This window comes from Felis catus, chromosome D2, assembly GCF_018350175.1.
Source record: "Felis catus isolate Fca126 chromosome D2, F.catus_Fca126_mat1.0, whole genome shotgun sequence".
Classification (NCBI taxonomy): domain Eukaryota; kingdom Metazoa; phylum Chordata; class Mammalia; order Carnivora; family Felidae; genus Felis; species Felis catus.
This window is the reverse complement of record NC_058378.1, coordinates 64,662,313-64,682,732: the sequence shown is the minus strand read 5'-3', so window position 1 is coordinate 64,682,732 and position 20,420 is coordinate 64,662,313. Positions and strand designations below refer to the sequence as shown.

The 20,420-nt window shown below is 39.6% G+C and overlaps 1 protein-coding gene across 6 annotated transcripts in view; it reads left to right on the top strand.

Moving 5' to 3' along the window:
* The window catches only part of SORCS1 (sortilin related VPS10 domain containing receptor 1), a 507,743-nt gene that overhangs the window by 347,886 nt on the left and 139,437 nt on the right, over positions 1-20,420 (top strand). For all 6 annotated transcript variants that reach the window (XM_045040656.1, XM_019813798.3, XM_023240902.2 and 3 more), the window contains one exon: positions 18,330-18,394. In XM_045040656.1, the coding sequence (XP_044896591.1) occupies positions 18,330-18,394 (65 nt within the window). The remainder of the gene's footprint in view (positions 1-18,329; positions 18,395-20,420) is intronic.

Here is a 20,420-nt window from a genome sequence, read left to right as displayed (position 1 = left end):
TCTCTTGTCTTCAGTGATGTATCTAGTAATAAGTTGCTCAGGTTGATGTCAAAGAGGTTGTTGCCTGTGTTCTCCTCTAGGATTTTGATGTCTCCTGTCTCACATTTAAGTCTTTCATCCATTTTGAATTTATTTTTGTGTATGGTGTTGTTCTTCCACTTGTTGCCATCCAGTTTTTCCCATTACCATTTGTTGAAGAAACTGTCTTTTTTCCATTGGATATTCTTTTCTGCTTTGTCAAAGGTGACTTGATTATAGAGTTGTGGGTCCATTTCTAGGTTTTCTCTTCTGTCCCATTGATCTATGTGTCTGTTTTTGTGCCAGCACTATACTGTCGTGATGACTACAACTTTATAATATAGCTTGAAATCCAGAATTGTGATAGCTCCATTTTGGTTTTTATTTTTCAGGATTGCTTTGGCTATTTGGGGTCTTTTGTGATTCCATACAAATTTTAGGATTTTTTTGTTCTAGCTCTGCAAAAAATGCTGGTGGTAGTTTAGCAAGGATTGCATTAAACGTGTAGATTGTTTTGGGTAGTATAGACATTTTAACAATGTTTGTTCTTGTAATCCGTGAGCATGGAATACTTTTTCATTTCTTTGTGTCCTCTTCAATTTCTTTCATAAATGTTCTATAGTTTTCAAATACAGGTCTTTTACCTCTTTAGTTAGGTTTATTCCTAGGCATCTTATTGTTTTGGGTGCAATTGCAAATGGGATCGAATCCTTGATTTCTTTTTCTGCTGCTTCGCTATTGGTGTATAGAAATCCAACAGATTTCTGCACGTTAATTTAATGTCCTGTGACTTTAGTGAATTCATGTATTTTTCTGACAATTTTGGTGAAGTCTTTTGGGTTTTCTGTGTAGAGTATCATGTCATCTGCAACTAGTGAAAGTTTGACTTCTTCCTTGCCGATTTGGATGCCTTTTATTTATTTGCTGTCTAACTGCTGAGGCTAAGACTTCCAGGACCATGTTAATAATGGTGAGAGTGGACATCTTTTTCTTGTTCCTGATCATAGGGGAAAGGCTCTCAGTTTTTCCTCATTGAGGATGATATTAGCTGTGGGTCTTTCATATATGGCCTTTATGATGTTGAAGTATGTTCCATCTATACCTGCTTTGTTGAGGATGTTTATCAAGAATGCATGCTGTATTTTGTCAAATGCTTTTTCTCCCTCCGTTGACAGAATCATAAGGTTCCTATCCATTATTTTATTAATGTGGGGTATTGCGTTGATTGATTTGTGAATTCAGTGGGAATTTTTAATGCAGACATGTATTTTACTTTCCTGTTGCCCCAGAATCAGGAACAATGGATAGAAAATCATTTTAGTGTTGAATTTTATAGCTTCTCAATTACTTAGAAACTCTTGTTACTCGGTTCATTTAATTTATATCAATTGAGTGAGTAATTTTTAGATCTAACTCCTGGCCGTGAACTTAGAGGAAACACAGTTCCTGTCCTGGAGGAGTTTGCAGCTGCTGAGTTGGGACTGTAGCATGACCCTCTCTGGGAGTTGAAAACCAGCATCTGGCTTGGGGCCTGAGGGTGCGAGGTTGGCAATCTGGAAGAATAGCTGGACATAGAACTTGGGAAGGGAAGGGCAAGGACAGACCAGACCATAACTTGCCAGCAATTTTTTGCTGTCTGTTGGCACCTTGAACCAAAACGACCTTCAGAGTGAAATGGCTACTGCTTCCTTGCTGTCTTCTGCATCTCATATGTACTTCCTTTTGGTCAGTTCTAATCTGAAATTATAGAGACTGTGGAAAATATGGTTGTAGATTGGGCAAGTCGATCCAATACAAAATCACCACAGTCTACCCCTTGAGAACTTGGTACCTGGCACATTTGTAAAACCATATATAATCTCCAAGTAAAAACAAAAACATAATTATGCTTCACCTGACAGTGATGTATTGTCCCCCATATAACATAAAACATGATAAATGCCTCCCCAAAAAGATGAGAAAAAGTTGCATATTCCACATTGTTTTCAGGTAATATTCCTCTTTTAACTGAGTCATGCTTCTCCTTTTTGTATTCTGTAACCAAAATACCAAGAAGTAAGGTCAGCCACTATTATCTCATGTTAACACATTGAGAAATGGGAAGAGGAGAAGGAAAAAATAAAAGACACACACAAACATATATTCATATTAAGTTATGATGGAGGGTGTTCCTGGGGAATGGTTTTTAAGGAAAGGGACTTGTCTATTGATAGGCCAAAGATGAGAAGAAATTGACCAAAGAGCTAATGGAGTGAAATGCCTAGAACACTGCCTGGAGCATACCATATCTCATCAACTCTAAAATCCCATTGAATGATGATACCTTTATTTTATGTATTGTCAAAAAAAACATGCCAGTTAAACATTATCATTTATTTTTTTAATGTTTATTTACTTCTCAGAGGGGGGTTTATTATTTCTCAGAGCAGAGAGAGTTGGGGACACAGAATCTGAAGTAGTCTCCAGGCTCTGAGCTGTCAGCAGAGTCTGATGTAGGGCTCAAACCCACGAACCACGAGATCACGACCTGAGTGGATGTCAGACACTTAACTGACTGAGCCACCCAGGTGCCCCTAAACATTATCATTTCAATGATTATAAGATAACAATGAATTTAAGAGATGTTAAAATTTTTTTTAAAAAGTGAGCATTTTGGAATTGATAAAGTAGATGCTCAATAAGTATTTATCAAATATGTGAAAATTAAAGAATGAATATGAGGATGAGGCAGCCACAGATACCTACTTTTCAAATCAAAGGTTAGATAATGTTGTCTTAATAGGTAACTAATAAGATGTGGGATGGTAAATCCTAAACAGAATGGTAGAGAAGATCTATGAACTGGCTTGTTTGACATGGTAGGAAAGAAAGGCAGAGCAGACAGAAGAAGATCCTTAAACCAACTCTTTGACCAGGGATTCCGTGTAGATGGCCAGCCCTGATTTGTTTATGAATGTATTCAGAATGTTACTGGGATTCTTTGAGAACTTTGAAGCTATCACATATGACCTCCTATGAATTGAAGGAATCCCTTCTACACAATTCTAGATAAATGGCTAAAAACAGCCTTTTGGATTGAGAATGAACTTTTTCTGTCTGTCAGGATCTCTCTTTCTCTACAGAGAATAACCAGAGGAAATGGACCTGTCCCACTGTTTTTTATCGTTTGGCTCTGGCACTTAAAACATCAACATCTCTAAACAAAGCAATTCCATAATTTAGAGAAAGCTGTCAAGGTTTTCACAGGCATGGCAAGATGTGCCCTGGGGTAGAGGACAGAACCTGCTGCAGCATTTATGAAATTTATGGTAAAGGGTTTTCCATGAGTGCCTGAAGTTTAAGGCAGATAAATACCAGAAGACAAATTCTACCAATAATTGAATTACAAAGCCATTATCATGTGCTGAACAGAGCAATTTTATGACTCTATTGTGACAAGATGAAACTTGTTAGAATATTTATGTGCCTGGGAGAGCTTCTGCATCACTAACCCAGAGAACAAACTAGCTCTTCCAGAATGTGCCTCCTATGGGCAGTTAGCCTTCCTGTATTCGGAAGCCAAGGAAGGCAAGGTGCCTAAGAGAGAGGAACCCAAAGCAGGCATAGTGTACAGGCACATCAGCCGGAGCTTCACATCCACCCTCACACTTCAACAGTTCCTGGGCCAACAGATTTATGTTTTCAGCTGCAGTCAGACTCCTCCCACAGTAATCAGGGCAGCTCTAGAATCAGAAAAAACTCTGGCTGTCCACATGCATTTCTACTTCTAAATAAAGGAAGAGTAAGAACATCTCAGTAATAAGAGCCACTTTTCCAATCGTGTCATTTTTTTAATAGTATAACTTTATTTTTTGTGATTATTGAAATCTATGAATCATAAATTTACACTAGTTGGAATGCTACAGTAGTTTACCCACTTTAGGTGCTAGAATGACCTGACCCATCCATTCCATGTGACGCCAATGATTTAGAAAGGGCAGATCACTTTCCTATTTATAGTAGTTTTCTTCTAAGTGAGTACATCCTTGGGAGATTTGGGTATAGTTTCCCCCCTAACTTTTTATTTCAAAGTAATTTTAGCATTAAAGAATTGTAAAGATAGAATGGAGAGTTCCCATATCATCTTCAGTCAGCTTCTCTTAAGTTAACATGTTTTATAACCATGGAGCAGTATTTACAACAAAGAAATTAACATTGGTAAAAGGCTGTCAACTTAACTGGAGATTTGATTTGGATTCCCCCAAAATTTTTACATAAAAAAATGTCCTTTTTTCCCAAAATCCCACATGGCACTTATTTGTCGTATCTTTTAGTCTCTTTCAATCTGTGGCAGGTCCTCAGACTTTCCTGGTCTTTGATGACCTAGGCAGTTTTGAAGAGTGCTAGTCAGATATTTTTTAGAATGTACCTGAAATCAGGTTAGTCTGATATTTTCTCATGATTACAGGGTTATAGATTATTTGGAAGAATATCACAGAAATGATGTCCCCTTCTCATGGCATCATATCAAACAATATAGTATATCAATATGTCTTATTACCAGTGATGTTAACCTTGATCACTTAAGGTAAGGTAGGGTTTGCCAGGTGTTTCCATTGCAGAATTACTGTTTTTCCTGTTCCATACTCTATTTGTTAAAAGCGACTTACTAAATCCAGTGCATTCTCAAGGGAAAGAGAATTAAGCTCCAACTCTTGGCAAGAAGAGTATCAAAAATTTTGTGAACATATGTTAAAAACACCAAAATAATTAATAAATATTTTGGGAAAGATTCTTTGAGGCTATGCATTTTGCCCACTAATTCTAGTATTCCTCAGTGGATCTTGCCTGTAACAGTTATTTCTGTGGTATTCTGATGGTAATTTCCTACTTCGATCATTTCTTATTATCAGTATTAATTAGAATTCCCCTATAAGGAATAATTGTCCCATCTTGATCATTTATCTATTTATACCATTGGTTAGTGACCAGAAAAGATGATGAATAAGCCCATCTTACTGGGGTTGTTGTTTCTTTAGATATCTCTGTGCCCTTGTTCTGGGCTAGTTGGAACACAATCCCATTAGACACTAATATGCCATTAAAGTGCCACTTGCTAATTAAAGGCAAGATCACTCTGTCTAGTAAAATCATTTTTAAAGGAATATTTTAGGGTCTGACTTGGGCTAAAGATCTCAGAAGGAAATGGATTTTCCTAGTGACACAACTCCTTTATTGGCCCTGGAGGAGGGGGATTTCCCTCCACGGTTCTGGGCTTCCCCCAGTTTGTTCAGTTGGGCATCTCCCAGCATCTTCATCATCAGGAGGGTGACTTGGAGGTACTCATCATCATCAACACACACAAACACACACACACACACACACACACACACACACACACACACACACACACACACTTCTTCCTTTCCCCATCTTCTTTGTCCCCATCAAAGAAAAAGCAAGATTTTCTGCTTCACACCAAAACCCAAACTTCTATAAAAGAGTACTGACCTTTGTTGTTCAATACTGATTTTAATTACCAAAACAAAGGTTCCTGGTTGGTTCAGTCTGTAGAGCATGTGACTCATAATCTCAGGATTGTGAGTTTGAGCCCCACATTGGATACAGAGATTACTCAAAAAAAAATTAATTACCAAAAGAAACAATCCAGGTTCCAAACTTAACCTGTTAAAAAATATATGAAAAAGAAAGTACAATAAATGGGTTAACATCCTAAACAATTTAATCCATTTTACAAATGAAAACTTGAGTAAAATCGTCTCTGTGGATATGAGGCCCATGAACATGATAGGCAATCTATAAAGAAAAATAAAAGACAAAATGAAAATGTTGAGTCTCACAAATCAGAAATAAAAGCAACAAAACAAACAAGATATACAATTTATTAAACTATCACAGGGATAGATTTTTTTAAGAAGATAATACTTAGCCTTGGTGAGGCCTTGGGGAATGGACACTGCGTATGCTGTTCTTAGGAGCATAATCTATATAAACTTTCTGGAGGACAATTGGACAGTGTAACAGGAGTCTTTTTTTAAATGTTTTTATTTATTTTGACAAAGAGAGAGACAGAGCATGAGCGGGAGAGGGGCAGAGAGAGAGGGAGACACAGAATCTGAAGCAGGCTCCAGGCTCTGAGCTGTCAGCACAGAGCCCGACGCGGCGCTCGAACTCACAGACTGTGAGATGATGACCGGAGCCGAAGTCGACGCTCAACCGACTGAGCCACCCAGGTGCCCCAATGTGTAGCAGGAGTCTTAAACAAATGCTCATTCTCTTTGAGTTAGTGAAATTCCCTCCTTGAATAATTCTGCCTGTTAAAAAATCAAGAGTTTAGAAAGACAGACCAATATTTACCTACAAAGATAATCATCACAGTATTATGTATGGACACTGCCAATACTCTGTAGTCAGCCTATCAGTTAAGTAAATTACAGAATACTGGTGCAGCTGGCAAAATAGTACGTTCCAATATTATGGTATGTTATGCTATGTTCCAGTATTATGTTATGCAAAAGTTGTTTTTTTTTTCTAAAAAGGAATGCCTACAGAAGCAGAGAAAAAGTACCCTAAAAGATCAACAACAAAATGTTAAAGTTGGTCGTTTCCAGATGAACTCACTGTGTGAATGTTTTATTTTCCTTTGTATACCTAGGTCCGCTTTCCATTACATTTTAAGTGAACGCATATTATTTTTACCATTAGAGTTCTAAAAGCAGTGTTATTTAAATAAATTATACCAATTACAATAATAATAGAGCATTCAAGGATAATTTCCAGCTGGAGGAATTCAGGGTGGGTGCTGGTGGTGGCTGGAGACAAACAACAGGAAGGCTTGGTGACCTGCAGAGAAGCCACTGGACAGAAGCTCTCCTTTCCTGCCCCTTTCTTCCTCCTTATCAAGTCTTCACCCTTCCATCCAGGCCTCTTTTGCTCCTGGCCTGCTCGCCCCCCCTCCTCTGTCATGGCTTCTCCTTTCTGCTCCTCTCCCTCCCCTCTATTTTAACTTCTCCCTGCTTCCTCTCTTTTCTTTCTGTCTTTCTGTCACAAAAAGTTAGATGTTTTTGACTCTAACTTTAGAATTTTCACCCAGAGTGGATTATTAATTTAAAAAAATCAAAATGTATGTTTGATGCTTTCCATCATCACATTCGTTTCCTCGGCCAGGCAGTTAATACGAGTTCAAAGGCACATTGGCACTGGCCTTCAAAGTATTTTCACGGGGTATCATCGCTGTGTTTGCCCAGTTCCAAATCCCTGGACACCTTGTAATCAGAACTCCAGAAATTCTTTGTAAATAAGCAGAGTACTGGAGAGAGTAGCTGCTTTGTGACACCCCAGGAATGTGTGCCCCTGCTGTGCTGAATCTGATTTCTTCCTGTGTGTAACTGGATTCTGTCCTTGCTTCCCTCCATGCTTCACTGACTGGGTTACTTTCCCTTCTCCACTGAGGGACTTGTGAGATATAGCCTTCTGGGGTACTTTTTCTGCAGTGTCAATATCCAGCAGTGTTTTTGTTTCATAACAGGTTCAAAAAATAAAGCAGAGCTATGAGAATGGTTAAACCAGCCTTAGGTAGGGGGCGGGGACCTACCGGTCCAGTGTAGAAACTAACATTATGTTTCTCAGAAGGATCAGAACTTATTGTCATTTTTCAAGTAACTGCAGAGAAGCCACGTAGGGGCCCTGATATTTGCAGATCTAAACTAGACTTAATTTCCAGGCTAGTTTCAGATTCTAGGATATGGAACCCACACAAATATGCCTAGGTCCACACTACCCTAATGCCCATTAAACATGTTTTAGTCCGTTGGGGTTGCTATAACAAAATGCCACAGACTGGGGGCGCCTGGGTGGTGCAGTCGGTTAAGCGTCCGACTTCAGCCAGGTCACGATCTCGCAGTCCGGGAGTTCGAGCCCCACGTCGGGCTCTGGGCTGATGGCTCAGAGCCTGGAGCCTGTTTCCGATTCTGTGTCTCCCTCTCTCTCTGCCCCTCGCCCGTTCATGCTCTGTTTCTCTCTGTCCCAAAAATAAATAAACGTTGAAAAAAAAAATTTAAAAAAAAATGCCACAGACTGGATAGCTTATAAACAACAGAAGTTGCTCTCTCACAGTTCTGGGGGCTGGGAGTCTGAGATCAGGATGCCAGTGATATGGGGGTCTGATGAAGGCCCTCTTGAGTGGGTTACAGGTGGTTGGTTACCTCCTTGCTGTGTTCTCATATGGTAGAATGAGCAAGGGGGCCCTCTCTGATCTCTGTTATATGGGCACATATCACCTACCCAAGGCCTCACATCCTAATACCATCTCCTGGAAGTTAGGCTTCAACATAAATTTGGGGTGAGGGGGACACAAACATTCAAGCCATAGCATCACATAACCCTCGCAGGATGTCACATGGTCTGAAGTTTTCTCATCATCTCTCCTTACCTTTTTGGTGTAAGACACATACATTATCTTTTATGTTAATACTATCTTTGCTGAGATACTAAGGAGTAAAAAGAAAATGAATTGTTTTTCGTGAGAAGGACCATTGGAGTAAGTTAAGAACCTGGGTTAGTAGTTTCAATCTTGACACTGTCTGAGTGATGTGGCCTTGGACAAGGTATTTGCTCTCTTGAAGCCTTGGTGTCCTCAATTGTGACATATGGTGTTTGAATTAGTTAACCTGTAACAGACTTTTCATCTCAAGACGATCCCTTAATTTATACTGTTGACGAGAGTGATAGCTTCACCTACTCTTTCTTTAACTCTTCAGAACAGTTTTTTTTTTAATGAAATCTTGTTGCTAACATTCTTTTTTACAGATGATACATAGAACTGTAGAAAAATTAGAAATCCTAAGTTCCTATCTGATTGTGTCATTTATTAACTCTATGCCCTCAGGCAAGTAAATTGCGTTCAGAGCTGCCACTGCCTTTCTCTTATCTCATCATTATTTTTCCTCAGTTTGTGTCATGTGTGAATTTTGTAGACACACAATAGGTATTCTCATCCGAGTTGTTGACAGTTGATGAGCAGGAAGCCAACAAGGGCACAGCCTTGCAAGTCCTGTGTGGTATCGATTCTGCGCTTAACAGATGGACACCAGCCATTGATCAACACCGTATAACAGTGGTGTTTTTGATGTAGTTAAAGCTTCGTATAGTTTGTATATATTTTTCCTACACAACTCTCCAGAAAGGTTGTTATCACCACCTGATAGATATTTATGTTTATTTATACCTTCCCTGCCTTCTGCATTGAAATGGAACATCGTGAAGTGCAGTGATTATCCTGTTTAATTTCACTACTAAACCCTTAACACATTAGAACTTCCTCTGGCACATGGTCCCATATCCAGTAAATATTTGTTGAATTCATTCATTCATTCATTCATTCATTGAAAAACTTAATTGAGAATCACCTGTGTGCCCCTCCGAGGTTTAAATACTAAGGATAATCCAGGAATCCTTAATCTAGACCAATAGTCTCCATGGTGATTTGCTCGCAGCAGCACCCCAGAGATGTAAAAGATGATTCATTCAGATGTAGGGAGAAGATACTGTATTTCCTGGGTATTTTGCTCCTGTTTTACTTTCTATTTTGTGTATATTTTCTAGAGTTAAAGTGTAAGCATCTTAGTGCATTTCCTCATCTTACAACTAACAAATCATTGTATATTGGCATGTGCTCATTTTTGTTTTCCTTCCTTGGTATGATCAAACAAAAACTGTGAAGTTTGCTGCTGTTGGACTTCTCTTCTAGAATATAATTTCTCTGAGCCAAATTGTATCCAGCAACAAAATGCTCAGGTTTCACTTCCTTTACACTTACTTGTTCTTCTCTCTAAAGTCCTTTGCCCTTAACAGAAATGGAAAGAAAGGGGAAGTGGTGAAGTTCTGTCCTCTCCTTGTCTTCTCTTAATATGGCCCCTCTAGTCTCAAGCTGGACATTCACACCTTCCTCCTCTCACTTAGAATTTAAGACCAACACACACGCACACACGCACACACACACACACACACACACACACACCCTTGTGTCTTTAGTGGTGCGTCCTGCCACTGCTCTTCCATGGCATTACCTTCCAAGCACTCTTAGTAAGTTGGTGGCAGAAGTGCAAGTGCTCTGGGGTTCAAGAAAATTCCAGGTCTCCTCTGCATGCTAACCTCACTCATTGCTTCTCTCAATCCCTTTGTGACTTGCACACATCGATTATGTTTCCTCATAGACTTTGTTTTCCAGACTGAATAAACATTCTTACTGTTAATAATAGTACAGGTTTATTATTATTAATTATAAGAATAGTGCATAAATACATATTCCTTGTAAAAAATTAAACTACTGATAGGAACAATGATCTCTTTGACTGTCACCCCCAATTCTAAAACCTCTCTCAGAGATGACTACTGTGATAAATTTTGTCTGTGTATTTCCACTGTGTTTTTTTTCTTTATTATACATTTCTGTTTCAGGTCAATCAGTAGACAATAGGTAGACAAATTGGGTATTTTCATTTAATAAGTTGCAATAAATTAGAGATCTATGTCATTAATTTTATGATGTGGCATGGAACAGTCTCTAAGATGTATTAGAGTAAAATTTACAAGTTGCTAAAAGTACATAGAGTATGATAGCACTACAGTTTAAAAAGATTTTAAAAAGGGGGGGAAGAAGGGGGGCTGGGTGGGTCATTCGGTTAAGCGTCCGACTTCAGCTCAGGTCATGATCTCACAGTTTGTGAGTTCCAGCCCCGCATTGGGCTCTGTGCTGACAGCCCGGAGTCTGGGACCTGCGTCCAATTCTGTGTCTCCTTCTTTCTCTGCCCCTCCTCTGCTCACTCTCTCTCTCGAAAATAAACATGAAAAAAATTAAAACCAATAAAAAGATAAAAATAAACTTTATTAGAGAAATATTTTGAGCTACTCCTTTACCTCAATCCCAAACTGTTGGATCATTTAAAATATACTTCTCTGTATCTCATTGGCTCACTGACTTCTGTTTGGGGACCCCACTGACCATGTAGTCATTTTCCCTGGTGCCTCTCTAGATCCCCTCATCTGTATTCAGGAAACAACAAAGGTAAGGAGAGGGGCCCAAACAATGGGAAGTGAGAAAGTGGGAAATTAATCAATGGTTTTAGAAGCAACACCATTAAATGAGAGAAAGGGAAAGTAGAGGGAGGGGGAGCATTGTGGCAAGATGGATTTTCCTGACCAATTTAGATCTGGTTGTTTCAATGTCTAGAGAGACATAGTGCTAGTTGCTCAGTATTGCTTTCTGTGTTCGGCTTTGTTTCTACCATGCACTTTGTTTAACAAACATCCTCATCCCCCTACTGCCTTCCTGAGCTTTATGTATCTCTTAACTGAGTCAGATACCCTCTCCATTCCTCACTTTGCTTCTGTAAACACATACACAAGCACATGCACACACACACATTTGTTGCAGATATCACATAACTCAATGGTTGGGCTTCCAGTTGGGGGGAGTAAGGATGGCAAAATGCAGAATTTGATGGGGCTAAGGATGTTGGCCATGTTGATTCACAGTAGCCATTATGCATTTAAAAAAACTAAGCACTTATTTTTGTCTGTCTTTCTATTTATTTGTTATTTGTAGCAACTATATTTGGTTTTGGGAAATGAGTGTGACAGTGTGGAGGACAGAAGAAAGCAAGCAAGCATGTTTCTTAGGATTCAGAGAGAGGCTAAAATGGCGTGTTTAGGATGCTTTTCATTTACTTTTTCCTAGCCCATTTTCTCCAGAGGGGCAGGAGATGAGACCTCAGGATAAGCTGCTTTGTTCTAGAATAAAAGTTATCGCATTAGCCAGGACTCTCCTGATGACCTTTGTCTTGAGAGCAAGCTGTGAGGGTAGCAGAAGAGGGAACCCTTGGCTACAGAAGAGGAAGTCAGGGGATCCAGCCACTAATACCTGCCAGCAATTTGTTTCTTCTCCCTGGAGCAGGTAGAATCACTTGCTTCTATGGGCTTTGTTGATGGAGAGAACCTGTGGGAACATGAATGCTCTTGCAAAACAAAAAGAAAGCAGGGGTTTCCAACTCCCCAGCCTCTTACTCTGCAGATCCCTATTCCTTCCTCTTTATGCCATTAACTGCAATTCTAAATCTGAATAAATAGGTGCTATCCCATCATGGTGTTTATTTTTTAATACTTGCTCTGCGGTTACCCATATCAGGACATTTTGTGGCTCTGCAGCATTTATTGAGCATTATATTAAACTGGTATAAACTCAGACAAAATGCCAAGCGAGTGATAAACTAGTGACATTTCTGAGTTTCTCTGTAGAAAATGTCTGCAAAGGCTGCATTTAGCTGATTGCATTTCAGAAGGCTGACGTTGCACTATATCAGGAACTGATTGTTTTATTTGCATTCTTGGCTTTAGTTACCCTTAGATTTTTATTCAAAAATGATTTCTGCATGTGAACACCACTTTAAGATACTAGAAGCATAGGTGTGAGAGGCTGGCTTTGTCTTGTTTTCAACAACAGAGCTGGATCTAGCATGGCCCAAGGGCCTTCACCTTATACTTTGCCTGCACAGGGAGACCCACACACAGATACTGGGATGGAAGTTCTTCTTTTTAGCTATTTACAGCCTTGCCCACTTAATTCACTTCATTGGCATTCCATGGCTTTTAGGATCGACTAAAAAGCACAGGGTGCTTCATGAATGGACCCCTGGCTAACTTTTGATTTTACTTCCTACTTCTCTACTCTGCAAACGGATCTGTTTACTTGCTAGTAGATGCCTGTATGGGCCATTCTCTCTGACCCTGGGCCTTTTTATCTGCTATTATCTCTAAAAAGAATGTTCTTCCACCTCTTCTGTCCATTGATCATATTACTGCATATCCTTGAAGATTTAATTCATTTACTCTACAGAGTTCTCAGACCTTCCTTCTCCCACAGGTTCCCATCTGCAAGTAAAAGGTCACTCCTCTTACATCCTTAGCTAGCACCCTGAGTATCAGAATTCTTGTTACATGGGGTGACTCTCTCCTCTTTAGCTCTAAAGCTCTTGAGAACAGGGAATTTTTAGCCCTTATTCTTAGAATGTTTCACTAAATAAAAAATGGATTTTATTTGTTCATATAGTTGATCTCTGAGCTGTTGACTCTTTTTTTTGTCTATTGATACATGATGATAAATAATTTTAATAAATAATTTTTGCTAATGGGGTACCCATGAAATCTCAAAAAACTTTTATTACCAACATTAGTTTTAATTTTCAGATGGATGTTTACATTCCTCACCTACTTCCCAAAATAAGAAAGGGGGAAAAAAAGTGAAGAATTCAGCTGCATTTCAGAGCCCTTGCTATGTACAAGGAAGCTGCTAAGTGCTTTAAGATATATATTCTAGGAAAACCTATTTTAGCCTCGTTTTATCAATAAAAATAGTAAAAGTACAGAGACGTTAAGTAACTTGCTAAATTTCGTATATACGAGTACATCGATAGGGGTATCTGGAATCTCTGTCAGCTAAGCGTCTGACTTTGGCTCAGGTCATGATCTCACAGTTCACAGGTTCAGGCCCCAGGTTGGGCTGTGTGCTAACAGCACAGAGCCTGGAGCCTGCTTCCGATTCTGTGTCTCCCACTCTCTCTGCCTGTCCCCTGCTCGCACTCTCTCTCTTTCTTAAAAAGAAACATTAAAAAAATAATAAATAAATACATACATACATACATACATACATACATACATACATACATTGATAAATGTTTGCATGTTGGTTTATACTTCTGCTTTTCTAAAAGCTCTCAGTAAACATTTATTGACTATCTATACATGGCATGCATGGTACCTGGCATGGAAATACAGAAAGGTTTGAGTTTGTGGGTTAATAAGGATAGACAGTGAAGTCACCAGTTGAAGCATAGGCTAATTTATACTATGCCAAAGTATGTGCATCGTTCTGGAAGTTTCTGGAAGGGCAACCAACTTAGCATAGGTGGCATCTTCACTGAAAAGTCTATTTTCAACTTCATGTATCTGCTGCTGAGCCTATAAAAGTGCACAGACTATAAGAGTTAAGAAGGTCTGGGGTGCATATATGTTTTAGAATTAGTGGTTTTTTTTCCTTAGGGTAAATACCCAGTAATGGAACACTAGATCATATGATAATTCTATTTTTAATTTTTTGTGGAAACTTCATTCTGTTTTCTATAGTGGCTGCACCAATCTGGATTCTCCCAACAGTGCACAATGGTTCTTTTTTTTTCCACACCCTTGCCAACACTTGATTATTTCTTATGTTTTTTTTCAATTATTTTAAACATGCTGATAGTTGTAAAGTTTACTGCATTATTACGTATAATAGCCAAGATATGGAAGCAACACAAGTGTCCATTGATAGATGAATGGGTAAATATGTGGTATATGTATACTGTGGAATATTACTCAGCCCTAAAAAAAAGAAAGAAATGAAATCTTGCCACTTGCAACAACATGGGTGGGTCTAGAGAGTATTATGCTAAATTAAATGTCAGTCAGAGAAAGACAGATACCATATGATTTCACTCATGTATAGAATTTAAGAAACAAATGAACAGCAACAAAAAAAGAAACAAACAAAAAATACTATTAAATGCAGAGAACAAACTGCTGTTTGCCAGAGGCAGGTGGGTGGGGTAATGGGTAAAATAGATAAAGAAGATTAAGAGTACACTTACCTTGATGAGCACTGAGCAATGTATATGACTGTTGAAATATTATATTCAAACTAAATATGTGTGTGTGTGTGTGTGTGTGTGTGTGTGTGTGTGTGTGTGTGTGTATTTTTAAGAGTTAAGGGGCACCTGGGTAGCTCAGTTAGTTAAGTGTCTGACTCTTGATTTTGGCTCAGGTCAGGATCTCACAGTTCATGATCTCATAGTTCACTGATGGCACAGAGCCTGCTTGGGATTCTCTCTCTCCCTCTCTCTCTCTCTCTTTCTGCCCCTCCCCCACTCATGCTTGATCTTTCCCTCTCTCGCTGTCTCTCTGACTCTGAAAATAAATAAACAAGCATTTTAAAAAATCTTTAAAAATAAAAATTAATTAAAAACAGAGTTAAGGCAGAAGAAGAATAAAAGGGAATTCCAGACAGAGACCCCCCCCCCATACATGCAAAGGCATGAAGTTTCCCCGCCCTTCTGTGAAATTCATTTCAAGAAGGGAATTCATTTTCCCAAATATATATATAGAGAGAGAGACAATATAAAGATTTATTAGATACAGCCGCTTATTGTCTCTTTGTATAATTAAAGGATCCTGGATCAAACATTTTTATCTCACATTTCCAGAGAGGTTCTTTTTGAGCCCCGGAACTGAACAACCCAGTATATCAGATATTACAGCAGATATTGACCAGTGTGAAAATGTTGTCTATATACTTACTGAGGAAACATTCTTCTCTATGCTCTAGTGAACGCAGAGAGCTCAGTGATAAAGAAAACAGAAGACCTGCCTCGTGAGAGCTCAATGAAGTAAGAGAGGCATTTATATAAAGAGATCTAGCAAACCATTATGAACCATGACAGGTTATGTACAGGGTGATCTGGAAGCATAAAACAAGGGTGTCCAACCCTTTATGCCTAATACCAGAAGTCATACTTACTATCATGATGGATAGTGATACTTGAAGCCATTCTTGAGATCTCACTCTGAAAAGGAAATCATCAAGGGAATATTTTAGGTTAAATTTTATGTTTATGCTGTTTTTCATTTGTTACTATTTTTGAGACTTATTGAGGTATAATTGGCAAATAAAATTAAAATATATTTAAAGTATACAGTGTGATGATTTGAGAAACATATACAGTGTAAAAGGATTTCCACACTGAGTTAACATATCTATCACCTCATATGTTTACCCTTCTTTCTTTTCCTCCCTTTCTCCTTTCTCCTTTCCTTTCCTTTCCTTTCCTTTCCTTTCCTTTCCTTTCCTTTCCTTTCCTTTCCTTTTATTCTCTTTTCTTCTTTGTGAGAACATTTAAGTTCCACTCTCAACAAATTTCACTTATATAATACAGTGTCATGGACTGTAGTCATGTACATTACATCCTCAAACTTTATTCATCTTATAACTGAAACTTGGTATCCTTTTACCATCCCTGTCTCCCCCAAAACCCCTGGCAACCCCCCATTATTATTATTGCCACCATTATTAAACACAATAATTGGTCTAACTATACACAAATAAGCATCAAACCCCACAGTTACAAGTAAAATGTATAAGTGTGCTAGGCAACAGGGCTTTGTGGTCAACTGCAGTGATGTGCTTGTGCAAGGTGTCTGGTCAGTGACAGGACCGTTAAAACCAGCACATCTGCAGACATTTAGCCTTGTTTGGCTTCAGCTTTTGAGAATGTACCGGGGCCACAAAGTAAAAGCAGCAATAATTCTTTATAATCTGTGACTGCAGATCTGGAGGTACTCCTAGACTCCCAGGAAAAGGAGCGAGCCTTTCAGCAAATAAAAGTTGTTGGAAACATTGCAGTTTGACTTTAAAGTTTTATTTTCTTGTTGCAGTTGTTTTCCTACAGGTAGGGAAAAAAACAGGCAGGGTAAGAGGAGCTGGTTAGCCACAGGAGACTTTGCGGAAACAAATGATTCTGTTTTGTCCCCGTCTCTTTCTGTGAATTGATAAGAGGGGACCCATCACTAGACACAACGGCTCCTGCCTTTAGATGTGGTATAAAAGATCTTAAAAGAAAACTGCTATTATCGATTTGGGGCTATGAGCACATGGAAAGTTGCAACTGGATGCAGGGTAATTATTTCGTCTCCTGTTGACATTCACCATTAGCCGAGCAGATAGGTCTGCATGCTAGCTTTCACAATGTGTTTCTGGGATGCCAGCCTTCTCCTGGGAATAAGAAGAGCTAGTCACGTCAAGGAAGGAACTCAGGGTGGCAGGCAAGGTGGGAGGTGAGCAGCGTGCAGCTGCCTGCTAATAATTTGCAAAAACTCAGCAGTTAACTGCTGAGATTTCTAGTTGGAAGGTTTTTAGGGAGCTTGTTTTCTTTTTCAGCCTCAGGACTGTGGCCTTGTCAGAAGAGGTCACCTGTGGATCCCGTCAGCCCTTCAGTGTGGGAAGTAGAGAGCCACCGTCCCTAGATGAGCTCTAGCATTTAACTGAAATGATGGTCAGGATGTCACCGACTGCCCGTATTCAGATTGCACTGATGGGAAGCGTCCAAGTGTGTGTCCCCTGTCTCTTTGGGGGAAATCGTAAAACCCTTATGAGGACATTTCTGCTTCCGGAGAGAAGAAAGCAGGGTTTAATGTTGTGAGCATAGACTCTGAATTTCAGACCATGTATCAATCAGAGAAGACTTACTGACAGTGATAATAGGGCCGTTAGGAAACTCCTTTTCTTAAGAAGAAGAGAGACTAAGCTAGCTATGCTTCAGAGTCTTTGAGCTGAGAAAATGAGTTCAAATAAGAAAGAGCTCTGGGAATGCCCTTAGGACAGTGATTAATTTACTTATTTCAAAGAGCTCACATACTGTTATATCCTCCCTCCCTTTCTCCCTCCCTCCTCTCATTTCCTTCCTTCTTTCATTCAACTTTTGACTATCTGTTATAGCTCAGGTAACAGAATAATTATTTTCTATTTAGTATGGCTCACTGCAAGATTACACTAAATAATATACGCCTCCAAGGCACTTTAAATAGACTTTTATTTTACTTTTTATTTTATTTTACTTACACATACGGTTTCAGGCACCCTTCCTAAAGTGAGGTACATCTGCATTTTCCTCTCACCCTGGTTCGATATACAGAGAATGGTCGCTCTGTGCCATACGGGCCACTGCATCGGTTCAATCACATGGTTTGTTCCTAGTTCACAGGACAGTAGGACGTAGTTTTGCTCATTTCAAATGAAAAAATTAATTAGATCACTCAGCAATGTAAATCACCATTCAAATGACCCAACTAAAGCAAGCAGCTTACTTGGCATCTGCCTGATAAGTCTTGAAAGTTTAATATACTGTCAGTGAGATTGTCACTAGCTGAGCCCACAGGAAGACACATATGCCATGTGTAGGACTTATTTGCAAGTCTGAGCTAATAACATACAGCATCTTTGCCAGAGTTAAGCCCGGCCTTCGTCAAATAAAGGTTTCATTATAGTTTTTATTTGAAGTGGGAATTTCACTGTCAGGTTGTATAAATAAACATACTAGACATATTCCAAGGCTTGTGGTGTTTAAATCCTGTGGACGTTAATAGTCTGTGGGCTCAGCTGAGTTTCTCGAAGACACATATGAAGTCATTCATGTTGGTGTTCCTTTTCCTCTTTCTCCATGTTTTAGGTCTGTGATGGGATCAAACAAGGAACCAGATCTTGTGCATCTCGAGGCCAGAACTATAGATGGTCGTAAGTAATTCAACTCCTCCATGATGTTATCAACCTACCATGAGCCGAGTCTATGTTTTAGGGAAATCACAGTGGCAATAATCCAAGTCCTTCATAATCCAGAATTGTCTTAATCACTTCTGGCGTCTCTCATCCAATCAAGGTGTTTTTCTTTCCCGGTTATGGGAAAGTTCCCCAGTATCTTACTTCTGAAGTTTTTCTAGTTATTGTCATTATTATGTTATTGCTGCTGTTTTGTTTTCGTTTGTTTTTCCAGTTTCCTTATTTTATCAGATAGCACCTAGGCAATATTTCAATGTTTTGTCTGGGAAGTCACAAAGCACTTGGAAATGACAAGGACAAGAGAACCATTCTGTGTGTCCCTCATCATAAACAGGTTGAAGGACACATCGATCGAGTTCGTTTGCTGGTGTATTGGTAATGTTTAGCAACCCAGTTAGGCCGGCTGCAAGGAGGGCCTATGCTTTGTGTAGAGACTGGGGCTTTGAGTACATGAAACCAAAAAAAGAAACTTGCAGTCCAGGATCCACACCCATATCTCAACGACTCAAAAGTTCACTCACTAGTTATGAAAAATTAATAACTTGAAAAAGCTGCCTAAGTTCTTTATGCCTCAGCTTCTTCATCTGTAAATGAAATAACTTAATAATAATGATTCTTGGGGCACCTGGGTGGCTCAGTCGGTTAAGTGTTAACTTCGGCTCAGGCCGTGATCTCATGGTTGGTGGGTTTGAGCCCCGCATCGGCCTCTGTGCTGACAGCACAGAGCCTGGAGCACGCTTCAGATTCTGTGTCTCCCTCTCTCTCTGTCCCTCCCCCGCTCACACACACTCTCTCTCTCCTTCAAAAATAAATAAACATTAAAAAAAATATTTAAAAAATAATAACAATTCTTGTACTAGCTAACATTCACTGAGCACGTACCCTGTACCAGGAACTATGCTAATCACTGCATATATTTTATCACAAGTAATCCCCACAAGAACTTGTAGGTTATTATCCTAATTTTACAGACGAGGAAACCAAGGCATAGCTGGTTTAAGTAATATATTTAAACAGCAATACCCTAAGTTTCCTCTCCCTTCTTTGGTCCAGAGGATCTCCAGAAGGTCTAAGGAGTGGAGGAGTACCACCAGGCCTACGATAGGGCACCACAGAGTAAAGGGATCAAAGAAGGAGAAAAGAAGAAGAACAGGTGAAGTAAGAAAGGATGGGGGAAAGAAAGAAGTCAGACTCAAGTAGAGAGAAGAAAAGGCAAACTGATATCCGCAGTTACTGCAGAGCAATGAGGTTGCCCAGCCCAGAGCCAGAGGGTGATGATCTAAGTATTGAGACCTACCCCTCGCAATTCAAAAACTTCATCATCACTGTCTCCTGTACCTGTCCACTTGCCCTTAGCTCGTCTGAACACAAAAGCGGAAGGTAGCTGTACTTCACTAGCTTACAGCTAAAAGAAGCGGGTCACCCCTGCACTCCAGACTCTCCAGAAACCACACCTACTTCATTACTGTGCACACAGCATGAGCTTTTTCATCTCCAGCGGTTCCACTTCCCCTTTGGGGAATCAATATATTCCTTGGCAGAATCAGCGGGGGCACAGTTCAGGGTCCAAGCTATCACCTTCCTCCTTTATAAATTCAGGCAGGACTGCCACATGTAATATGTCCAGCACTATGCCTGACACAGAATGAACTCAGCAGTTTAGAGCTTTCTTCCTATCTCTTCAGTGGGCTCTCTCTGGTCACGACCCCCGCCCCCCCTCCCCCATTTCTGTAGAACTGATTAGGTTGTCTTGGATGGCAAGGTCCAGTTTTTACTACACAAGAGCCAGAATAATCTTTCCCTCAGGTAGAATGATTCAGGACACCTGACCTTGACCTACAGTTCCAGTGTAATCTGGTACCTGCCCATTTCCTTAGCTCGTCTCCCTGTGTCTTCTCTTCACTCCTTGTCTGCAGGCCTGTGGGCTTGCTGTGAGTTCTTGGAATGTGCAGGGTCCTATGTGTCACCACAAGGCTCTGAGGCC